This window comes from Pelobates fuscus, chromosome 7 (genome assembly GCF_036172605.1).
Source record: "Pelobates fuscus isolate aPelFus1 chromosome 7, aPelFus1.pri, whole genome shotgun sequence".
Lineage (NCBI taxonomy): Eukaryota > Metazoa > Chordata > Amphibia > Anura > Pelobatidae > Pelobates > Pelobates fuscus.
In genome coordinates, this window is record NC_086323.1 from 111,433,531 (window position 1) to 111,446,391 (window position 12,861).

Consider the following 12,861-nt stretch of genomic DNA (forward strand, 5'->3'; position numbering starts at 1 on the left):
ACACGAGCACCGTGAGTGCTAGAAAAAAGAGAGAGAGACAGACGTGAAACGATGACGACCCCGAGCTACCGAGGCTAGCAGCCTGATCATGCCCCGAAAAACGCCAGGAAAGGTATCGGCTACAGGAGAGGCCGTAGGCAGGGCCACTTTGAAAGAGTAGGAAGAGGCACAGGACCGATCGCACGAAAAAGAAACTAATAACAGCCCACAAGCGACCCAATGTGTGCAAGAGTGTGAAAAGTGTGTGAGTGAGCGTGCTGGCATACTAGCTAATGCCAAAAGGCGAAGCAATTAAAATCTAGGTTTGGTGACAGGTGAGGCCCTGCTAAATGCCAAGCGGCGTGAGAGGCTCTATCTATGCGTTGGCGCGAGGGGATAACGTGGCCACTGAACGTTGTGGCGGGGTGTTGGCCTCTCGGTGACATTTAATCATAAGATAGAATGGGAGTGACAGGTGAAGCCCTCTCTATGCCACATGCGAGGCGACTAACTATGATTTGGCCCGAGGGGCGTAGTACCTCCGAGTATGAGGATGGGTGTTGGCCTCGCGGGACCACTAGCCTAAGGCGAAGAAGCCAGGGGGGGAAATACAAACTATTGGACCCTAGAACCCTGACAGCCAGCCACAGTTAACTAAGAGGGGAGGGAAGGTAGTGTGAGAGAAAACGGATGTGCTGAACGTGTATCGAAAACGTGAGGGTGAATGAGGAAATACTGCAACGGCCGACCGTAACCGAAGGCAGAGTAAGCATGTCAGAGTCCAGGCGGACAGGCATAAAGGAGCGAGCTCAGCGGTAGGCCACAGAAACCGTGGTGGTATAAACACCACGGGGGTCACGAGACCCAGTGCGAGTGTGTGTGTGTGTGTGTGATTGAAGAGGTGAGGGTAATGAGTGAGAGAGGACATTCGTGTGAAAGGAATCGTAGGGAGAAACGTAGGGCTGACCGTAACTGGAGGGGCAGAGTGAGCCCGTCGGAGACCAGGTGGTCGGCCGTAAGAGTACACAAGGAAAATAGGAAAAGAAAGCGCATGCGCGTGTATAGCCCACAGGTCTCGGACATGTTCTCGGTAATAAAACATAACGCTCTTGCTGGAAATAACTCAGCACGGTTATGGCGGGCAGACGTGTCCCAGCCAAGCAAAGAAAACGAAAGCCTGAAGTTAAACGCAGGACAGACCTTGTAAGGAGACCGAATTTTTTTTTTTTTTTGCAGCCCATTAGGCACCCTTTACTTTATAGGCTAGGATGGTACATACAGTTAAGAGTAGACACTAACACTAATCCATCTGCATTAGATAGAATTAAGAACGTTTGTTTGGAACGGCAAATCCCTTACAATCTTAAATCAGCAGTCTTAACAAGAACTGTGTTATAGCATCAGTCTATCAGAACACAGTCCTGATAAATATCCGATGAGAAATAATCATCTGAATAAATCCAGAGTATTGTATCTGGATATCTCTGAATTCCAGATGGCTCTCGAAAGGAATGAAAAAAAAAAAATTCAATATACCCATCCATAGTGCTTTAAGAAAAGGTTCATTATATCCCCAAATTCGGACACGTGTGTGCCATGATTGTGAAACTGACTTAACTACACCTATCAATCCAGTGATTAGGGAGCCATAGACACAGCTGATCGTTTAATGCTATGTTTGAGGAAATATACTCCGTTCATATTTATGAAACTAAAATACTTGGGTTTGGGAAAATGTTTTGTTTCTAGAGACATTGGAAACATTTTCAATCAATCTCCATGAACAAAAACAGTCCGTATTCCCCAGACTATAATAGCAGGGTCATACGTTTGTAGAGGTTGAAATGCACTTAGCAGAAAAACATACTTCACAACCAGAAACCTAAAAGTAGCTGCATGACATCTGGGTGTTTCCTGTAAACCTGCTCCGCTGGACCTGGACAACCCAACACCCGAATTCAGGAAAGGCCGCACCCCTGCAATCTCCCTCTCCCCCTGTGACACAAACCTGGACATGGATCCTATCTCAGACAGAAACACCGATCCGCCCGCCGGAAAGAGCAACGTGCAGCAAGCTGGGCCAACCGTGGAGGCGAGCGGCGCCGCAGCAGAGCCGACGACCCCCCCCCCCCCTTCAAGACAGCTCTACCTGCCCACAAGACCACAGCAAGCAGGATGCCCGCGGAGGTCACTACAACCGCACCGGACGCAAGAGAGAGGGAAACAGAGCTTCAGGAGGACTGCTGGCGTAATGAGCAGCCGGGAAACCGCAGGCCAGGCGAGGAGCCACGAGGACCAGGTAAGGGGGAAGTAAGGACAGCCGGAAAGAGCGACATGTGAATCGCCGAAAAACGAACGGGACTGAAGAAGATGAGGAGGGGCCCACAACTGCAGGCCCAGCCTTCACATGTATCATATAATTTTTTTTTCCAGCATGCCAGGTGATCTTCTTGCAACTCAGCCTGTCCCTGCATGTTTAGCAATTTGTTTCTGAATACTTTGTATATTAGACATGTGCATTCGTTTTCGTACGAACACGTACGTTTTTGTTGTATTTGTTTACCAAAACGTAAACGAAAGTCCTACATACAAAAAAGAAACGAAACGAAAGGGCAAATGCCGAATGCATTGCCTTTTTATTCAGTTAGACACACTGCACATGCCCACACAAAAAAAAAAAGCAAGGAGGGAGCCAGCAGCGCTACCAGCTTCCTCCTTGTAATAAACAACCATTCAACCCTCCCTCACCCGCAATAACCTATGGGGATCACTATGACCCCCATATTAATAAAAAGGGCGGTTAATTCCTCCTGCATGCCCCTACTCGTGGCATGCCGCTACTGCTGTCCATACACTAGTGCAATAAGAGGTGACCTGGCACAGGTTAAATCCTCCCCGCGAGTAGGGGCATGTCGCTTAAACAGCAAGCAGCCAGACTCTGCTCTTTGTCATTTAAAACTGGATATAAATTAGTATCCCATATAGAAGTGATAGAGAGCTACGGTAAGAGTAAGTGTAACCAATAGTTATAGCAAAAACTAAAACAATGTTGCAATATGAAAAAGAAGCTATTTATATCTAAATAGCTACTTTTCACACTAACTCTTGCCTAGCTCTAACACTTCTACCATGTTTCTCCGAAAATAAGACCGGGTCTTATATTAATTTTAGTCACACAAAACACACTATGGCTTATTTTCAGGGTAGGGCTTATTTATTTACAGTACCGGTATGTACATTGAACCCCCCCTTTAATTAATCCACCCCCCTTTAATTAATCCACCCCCTCTAATTAATCCACCCCCTCTAATTAATCCACCCTCCCTTTAATTAATCCACCCCCCTTTAATTAATCCACCACCCCTCTTTAATAAATCCACCCCTCTAATTAGTCCACCCCATCTAATTAATCCACACACCCCCTCTAATCCACACCCCCCTCTAATTAATCCACACCCCCTCTAATTAATCCACCCCCCCTCTAATTAATCCACACACCCCCTCTAATTAATCCACACACCCCCTCTAATTAATCCACACCCCCCTCTAATTAATCCACCCCCCTTTAATTAATCCACCACCCCTTTAATTAATCCACCCTCCCTTTAATTAATTCACCCCCCTTTAATTAATTCACCCCCCCTTTAATAAATTCAACCCCCCCTTTAATAAATTCAACCCCCCCTTTAATTAATTCACCCCCCCCCCTTTAATTAATTAAGTCCCAGACATAAAATACCGGTATCTACTCACAGTTCAAAGAGTCCGACCACTGGGTGCCTCACCGCCCGGAATGGATCCTTCCGCTGAAGATCCGTGAAGGCAGACTGACGGCGCTGCGCACGTCGTCATCACGCTGCGCACGTCGTCATCACACTGCGCGATGCCGCGGCCCGCAACGCTCCTCCCCCTCCTCATAGAAGAAGGAAGTCCCGCCAAAGGTAAAATGCCTAGGTCTTATTTTCGGGGTAGGGCTTATATTGCAGCCCACCCCGAAAATTCGGCTAGGGCTTATTTTCGGGGTAGGTCCTATTTTCGGGGAAACACGGTATATAAGATACTGATTTATATAGAAGTGATAGTTTTAAATGACAGCGAGCAGCCCCTACTACACGGGCGAACCTGGCACAGTTCTCCCCGTTCCCCCATGTTGTGGGGAATCAAAATAACTAAAATGGGGGGACATAGTGCCCCCCACATCCCCACCCATGACCGTCAGATGGGGACCTTAATTAAATGAATAATGGGGGGACCTAATGTCTCCCCCAGGTCCCCACCCATGAGCGGCGGGTGGGGACCCTAATTAATTAAAGGGGGGGGGGGGACCCAATGTCCTCCCTGGTCCCCACCCATGACAGGCGGGTGGGGAACGTAAATAATTAAACAATGGGAGAGGAACCTAATGTCCCCCCCAGGCCTCTACCCATGAGCGGTGGGTGGAGACCTTTATTATGTAAAGTGGGGGTACCTAATGTCTCCCCCAGGTCCCCATCCATGACCGGCAGGTGGGGACCCTAAATAAATAAATAATGGGGGAAAACTAATATCACCCCTAGGTCCCAACCCATAAGCGGCGGGTAGGGACCCTAATTAACTAAGTGGGGGACCTAATGTCCCCCCCAGGTTCACACCCATGATCGGCGGATGGGGACCTTGAATGATTAAATAATGGGGGGACCTAATGTCCCCCCTAGGTCTCCACCCATGAGCGGCAGGTGGGGACCACAAATAATAAAGTGACTAGGGGTCCCCAGGCCCCTAGTCACTCCCCCCCCCAATAAAAACACCCTACCTACCCCCCTCACCCTAATAATAGTGAGAGGGGTGGCAATAAACTAACCCCCTGTAAAATAAAATGTCATACTTACCATCAAATGTTTTCTTTCTTCAGCCCCAAAGGAGGATTTAACATCCCTTTTATTAATATGTGGGTCATAGTGACCCCCATAGGTTAATGCAGGGGGGGGGTTGAATAGTTTATTACAGGGAGGAAGCTGGTAGCGCTGCCGGCTCCCTCCTTGCCTTTTATTTATTTTTTTGCACATGAGAACTGCTGTTTTCATCCAAATGGACAAAAACTAAATATTTTTTTATGAATTTTGTGTGGTCTGGGTACACTTATACCAAGAAATATATACAGCATCTGCACTTTAAATGAGAGAAAAAAAATGTAACTGTGTGTTTATAAGCTGTGTTACGATCAAATATACAGATGAAGAAAAAAATAAAAGGATAAAGCGCAATTCTGTCATATTATGTCTTTTGCTTGCCATTGATATACAGACTGATACACACAATTTACAGTTCTTTTTAAATCCACCCTTAGTATTTTTTATAAAATGCTGAAAAATAAGTGGATTACAATACCTCAATTACTATATAAAGATTTAAAAGTTGTATGTCACATTTTTGTTTTGTACTTGGCAGATGCATATATTTGAACATTAGTCGATAATAAAGGATCGATTAATATCTTAAATATAATAAAATTAGAAAAACAAAACAGATGCAGTGTGGTGTCGTTTTTCTTGCTAAACGCCGTAAGTATCTTTAATAAATCCAAATAATGAGATAAGTGATGTAAAATTTGAAACCCGAATACATATCATCGCTCCAGCACCGTAATTGGTTTGATATGTAAGTCATATAGCCTCTAGTAGCAACCAGCTTCAAACGGAGGAGTAAAGGTTTTTATTCTGCGCTGCATAAACCCGCCTCTTTTAATCTTTCATTTTCAGCTTTCTCAGACATTGAGGGCTTGCTGAAGCATGCACACATCAGGTTTTCAGAGCAAGCTGATCAGTGCTCATTAGGGCGGGCTCATTAACCGTTTTCTTTTCAGCCTCTTAATCAAAGCCAAGGGAAAGGATCCGGCTGTCCTCATGAGCGCAAATACATTTCTGGATAAGTCATGTGAGAATGGGAGAAAAAATAAGAACACGAGAAAAATATAGCAGCTAGTAATGGTTGTTTAATCAGGCACCAGGAGCTAGGCTAGATTACTGCTGGGCTTCGTGGCTCAGGCAAAGATATTCATTCTGTAATGAAAAGGGACAACATTTTTAAAACATTTCGGCGAAAATTGAATAGAGAACAAAGAATTACATTAATTTTTTTTTCCAGTGACACAGATTCAGAGGCACAGCTGCAAGGAACCAGCACACACACTGTACTCTATATCGAGTCTGTCTTTAACTGTTTGTAGGTTCGTGTGAAAATTAAAAGGGGTATGATGTCAGCCTTCATATCCATAAAATGATATTGATAACAATGTATTGAATCAGGAAAGGTACATCTGGAGATGTCCAATGTTCAGTTTTAACTTATTATTAGTACTTATTTTATGAAATGTGAAAGTACGGAATGATTGGATTGCCTTGTTTGAATTGTACCTGCAATTCATTGGATATTGTCAGGTTAAGGCATGTGTGTGTCATTTCTGTTCTTGCATTTAAATGAGTACATCAGTAACTGTGGTGCTTCGTTTCTGGTCAAGGTTAAAAGCATTTACATAGTTATTCACTGCAGTAAGAATTAAAAGTTCAAATTTAAGGCCAAAATAGTCAAACTGAAAACAGGATTAACTTGTGAAACTTTTCTAAGGCATCTTGTTTGGCCTAAATTTTGGAATTCACTCAAAATGGGCAATGTTTACTTAACCCCTTAAGGACACATGTCATGTGTGACATGTCATGATTCCCTTGTATTCCAGACGTTTGGTCCTTAAGGGGTTAAGCAAATAACCCTGTTAGAGTGTGATACTTTTCACTTTTTTTCCTAGTTGACCTCCAGATATGGCCTACTCTTTTTTTAAAGGGCATACATATTTGGGCTCTCTGTCATTACATTTCCAAATTTGCATTGGTTAAATTATTGCAAGATTTCTAACAGCCATAAACTATGGGCTATATTATATAACCTGTAAAAATAATATCTTCATAATCTTTTTAATATGCTTTTATGGGGTTTAATAATATTAGCCATGATGATGACAAAAGAATATATATAAAAAAATATTCCTTGAGTACTGCTTTGACTGAAGGTGAAGTAGAGCATATGGGCCCTGGGTTGGTGGTGAGATAACTGGCTACTGGGACATGTTGGCCATCAGCAATCAGTTAGTTCCTTGTTTTTGGTGTTAATTTGATTAACTGTTTGTTGTCTATTTGCTAAGATTTTAAATAAATAGAATGGCCAAAATAATACCTGTGTCTTATTGAGTTAGTTGTTATACCCTTGACTGATATGGCACCACCTGCAGTCATGAAATTGTTATCTCATAATAAATCTCCAATTTATTATATTTGCTGACTGCTGGAAAGCTATGTTGATTGCTGTCCACATTTCACATGTCCATAGTTTAATCCAGCATTCCATAGATCCTGTCATATATATGACTGTCCTTGAATAATTATGACCTCCATTGGAATAATGAGTATAGATTTTTAATATATTATATATTACTTCTAAATAAAACATATTTTTGACTGGGTTCAATTGACCAATCATAGGACAGCTTTACATGTGTAACATGTGTAGGCAAAGTTTCAAGCTATGTGTTTTGGTACTACAGACTACCATTCATCTGATTGCCAGCAAGATGTTTTCTGAAGTGTGACTTTCGTCCATCACTTGAGCACATAGCCGGAGAGTTCCATAGACATGCTACCCAACAAACCCACTTCCAACCTGTCTTGCTGCTAAGGTTGTATCTCCTCCACTGTCGCTATATTCAGGCACCAATGGCTGCCACCTGTAGGCTGTCAAGGAGTGGAAGGCTTGCTGTCCAGTAGGAGCACTCAATAAATCTGCATTGATGTGCACCCGCTGATATACCACATGTGAACAGTACAGTAATGGTAAAGTTTCCCAATAGCATAATCTAATACAGATAGGTAGACTCCATAAATAACAGTTAGGTAATTACTTTTTCAGTGATTAATACAATGGGAAAAACGTGGGCCCATGATAAAAACAAGAAGAAAATAAACAAGCTGCAATACAACCTACTATTTTGAGAGACAATGCCTTTACCTTATCCAGTGGCGTACACACAATCTATGGGGCCCTGGTGCAAAACTGATCCATGGGCTCTCTGTGCTCTCTGGGAAGGTTTATTCAAACCACTGACAACTCATACAGACAGAGTATTTCCAATTGCTTTCATTTTAACTATGAAATACAAGAGAAGGTAGTTAACAAATTTCATTTTGATGCCAAGTTTGCCCCAAGTTATGTGGTTATGTAATACCATCTTCAGTACCATCTGACAAGTCTAATAGTCAATATATAATGATACTTAGAAAAAACAATAAAAGGATTTTTTTTTTCAGATGAGTCATAAGATCTTTTTTCAGATATGTTGCTTTTAAAAGTGAGCTACTTTAAATTTAGAATTACTAATACTTAACATGCAACTAGCAGGGTTATTTGCTAAAGTGCTAAATTTTGGGAATCAAAAGTGATTTCAGCCACAATAAGCTCAACTGAAAACATACTTGATATTGTTTTTTTTTTTTTACAATTTGATCATTTTGACGTAAATTTAAAAATCACTTTGAATTCATTTTGAATTGTTGTACTCTTTGTAAATAACCCTGTAAGTGAGTTATATACACTAGTATGAAATATTATATGTAGACACGGTAGACACATATGATTTGAAAAATGTAGAACAAAACCTGTAATCCTATGTAATCTGTCCATTTTAATAGAATTATACATTTTTAGGTAAAGAATCATACTTGTTATGCAAATCGGTGTCATGACTGGCTGAATAGTGTTCTTGTATGTGCATTTTATATGAGTTTACCAATGTTGTGTTTATCCTTCTCACAGACTGGTTTTCATCTTATGTATACCTGCCGAGGAGACGATGGAAGCTGCGGCAATGTACGAGTTTGTTGCATCAGGGGAAGATGAACTGAGTTTTAAAAAGGGGGACGTGCTAAAGGTACGTGGGAGCTTTATCATGACTGTAAAATCCAATATACAATGTTTTATGTCAGGCCAACTATAATTACTACATTTCATTTTAATAGAAAGAATACTTTACTCTTTTCTGTTATAAATTAATTCTCCATTATAAACCAAACGTATTACATTAATCTGTGCCAATGTTACTAATGGCTCACCCATTGGGGCACTTATGACCACATCTAGATAATCACTGCAAAATTATCTCCTACTGTCAGATATATTTTATGCCTACTCTTTTTTGTATAATTGAACTTTTTTTCCAATATATGAGTTTCTGCAGGTTTATGTTTTGAACACGTGTGACTTCTCATTGAGGATGGAGTACATTTGGGGTGGGTCCAGCAGATGAGGAGGGGAAGTTTACAGTGATAGGTTTGTGTACAAATTATAGTGGTGGAGTCTAGTACCCCTTCCATCTTAAACCCTTACCGGACACCACAATATTTGCCAAGGAAATATTAACACATTTATATGGCATTTCTTCAAATTGCCGTACTCAAAATTCTGCAAATATACTAACTCTTAAAGGACCACTATAGGCACCCAGACCACTTCAGCTTAATGAAGTGGTCTGGGTGCCAGGTCCAGCTAGGTTTAACCCTTTTTGCAGTAAACATAGCAGTTTCAGAGAAACTGCTATGTTTACCTATGGGTTAATCCAGCCCAGGGCCGGTGCTAGGATTTTTGACTACACAGGCGAAGATGCATTTTGATGCTCTACCGATTCCCCATGCTTGCAGGATTGTATTTAGCACGGAGCAGTATTTGTGTGTTTGACTGTAAGCATGTGTTTTTATGGAGTATGTTTGTATGATTGTAGGGGTGTGTTTGTATGTAGTGTTTGCGTTTGAATGCAAGCATGCATTTATGTGTAGTGTTGATTTTTGAACGCAGGTGTGTGTTTATATATAATTTTGGTGTCTGATACAGAGGTGTGTTTGTATGTAGTGTTGACATTTGAATGCAGGGGTGTGTTTGTATGTTGTGTTGACGTTTGCATGCAGGTGTTTATTTGTGTGTAGTGTTGGTGTTTGAATGCTGAGATATATGCACATATACATATACACATACACTGCCACACACGCACACACTGTGATACACATACACAAAGATACACACACTGACACACATGCAGATACACATATACACAAACTGATACACATTCAGATAGACACACAGATACACACACATATACAGATACACACAAACACTGACAGACATACAGATAAACACACACTGACAGAAACATAGATACACACTGACAGACATACAGATACACACATACACAATGATAGACATACACAAACACACAAAGACACACTAACAGACATACACACACACACTGACAGAAATATAGATACACACACACACTGACAGACAGACATATACACACACAGACACACTGACAGACAGACATATACACACACAGACACACAGACAGACATACACACACAGACACATAGACAGACAGACATATACACACACAGACACACTGACAGACAGACATATACACACACAGACACACAGACACACTGACAGACATATACACACACAGACACACTGACACACTGACAGACAGACATATACACACACAGACACACTGACAGACATATACACACACAGACACACTGACAGACAGACATACACACACAGACACACAGACAGACATATACACACACACACACAGACACACTGACAGACATATACACACACACAGACACACTGACAGACAGACATATACACACACTGACAGACAGACATATACACACACAGACACACTGACAGACATATACACACACAGACACACTGACACACTGACAGACAGACATATACACACACACACACACTGACAGACAGACATATACACACACAGACACACTGACAGACAGACATATACACACACAGACACACTGACAGACATATACACACACAGACACACTGACACACTGACAGACAGGCATATACACACACAGACACACTGACAGACATATACACACACAGACACACAGACAGACATACACACACAGACACACAGACAGACAGACATATACACACACAGACACACTGACATACAGACATATACACACACTGACAGACAGACATATACACACACAGACACACAGACATACTGACAGACATATACACACACAGACACACTGACACACTGACAGACAGACATATACACACACAGACACACTGACAGACATATACACACACAGACACACTGACAGACAGACAGACATACACACACAGACAGACATATACAGACACACTGACAGACAGACATATACACACACAGACACACTGACAGACAGGTTCAGGAGGGTGGCTTACCTGGGATCCAAAGTGCTGCCTGAGGTAGTTGGGAGTTGGAGGAGCTGGTCCTGCCCAGCCCCCCTCCTCTCTGCCTTCTCGTGCTCCAGTCTTCTTGGGAGGACTTCCTCCCATGCTGACTTGAAGGTTGCTGGCGGTAGCTCTGCCCCTGCTGGGCGCCAGCTGCGCTGTGTGCTACAGAGGGAGCAGGGATATGATGTGTTCATATCCCCGCCCCCTCCACACAGTCCGCGGCACTGCAGGTTGGCGCTCGGCCACGCTACTAGAAGTGACCGGCAGGAGAGGGGAGCTGTGCGCTTCCCTCCTGCCTGTCACCCGGACTTTTGCGCCCCCAGGCCGGTGCGCCCTAAGGCGGCCGCCTGTGCCGCCTTATGGACGCGCCGGCCCTGATCCAGCCTCTAGTGGCTGTCTCACTGACAGCTGCTAGAGGCGCTTCCGCGCTTCACACTGTGAAAAACACAGTGAGAAGACGCCAGCGTCCATAGGAAAGCATTGATAATGCTTTTCTATGAGACTGTCTGAATGCCCACGCGGCTCTTGTTGCGCATGCGCATTCAGCCGATGACGGAAGAAGAGGGAGGAGAGTCCCAGCGCCGAGGGAGCCCGGCGCTGGAAAAAAGGTAACGGATTAACCCCTTCCTCCCCCTTCAGCGCCACGGAAGTATAACGAGTATGTTTTCCTGGCACTATAGTGGTCCTTTAAGGAGGTATCTTTTTAATTATTCTAGTAGTTGCACATGTGGCATTCAATTACAAAGCAGTTTAAGGGAAAAGAAAGGGTGGAGAAAATGGTTGCGTTAGGAAGAGTTGTTACATGCAACTGATTGTGATTATGCAAATGTTTGAAGGAAATGCTGGCATGACCTTTCTTTTAACTACTTCAGTATGTTTGCCAGGGACATCCTATGCCGTATAGTGTGACTAACTGTGTGCTCTAAATTTTACCTCACTGCTGCCTTAAAAACACACAATCTAACCAGTATTTGCAAATACCTCAAAATTTCTCTTTAGATTGTAAGTTCTTGGGCCTTCTTCCAAAACACTTTGCTGGCTAAAGATACAGCAATGTCTCTGGAATTATACTCTGGCAGCAATGGGTTAAACTCTGAATATGCAGCGATTCATACTGAAGCATAATCATGGCACCATGACCACTTCAAATCACCTGGACGTTGTGCTTGGAGTAACACTTTAATAATTACGCTAATAATGATAGACAGTTAATATTGATCCTGTATAAAAATAAAATCATAAGCATGTGGTTCTGATATAACTTAATATCCCTCTCTTCCATAGCCATTCACATGCCCAGAAGTTTATTTTTGACGATGTAATTGTGGTTTGCAAGTGGCAATTTGTGAGAAAAGGTTGCAGGCAGTCACTGTTTCTTTTTGCCTGTTACCTGGAATAAGACATTTCTTACAGTGAATGAAAATATTTACATACTTCAATGATTGAGGGATGAGCAAGACTGAAATACATCAAATTCAGGTCATAGATGAAACAAGTCTTTTGTTCTTCTGAACAGCTAGCGACTACTAGAAATTAATAGGCACACAAGTGTGTTGA

At 42.5% G+C, this 12,861-nt stretch overlaps 1 protein-coding gene across 2 annotated transcripts in view; it reads left to right on the forward strand.

The window, feature by feature from the left end:
- GRAP2 (GRB2 related adaptor protein 2) overlaps window positions 1–12,861 on the forward strand; it is a 153,654-nt gene that overhangs the window by 59,832 nt on the left and 80,961 nt on the right. Inside the window, exons 1-2 of one of the 2 annotated variants that reach the window (XM_063427429.1) lie at window positions 5,827–5,892; window positions 8,818–8,932. In XM_063427429.1, coding sequence (XP_063283499.1) covers window positions 8,855–8,932 — 78 coding nt within the window. In that variant the 5' untranslated portion in view covers window positions 5,827–5,892; window positions 8,818–8,854. Of the gene's footprint in view, window positions 1–5,826; window positions 5,893–8,817; window positions 8,933–12,861 lie in introns of those variants that run through there. The other variant, XM_063427428.1, reaches the window with a different exon arrangement.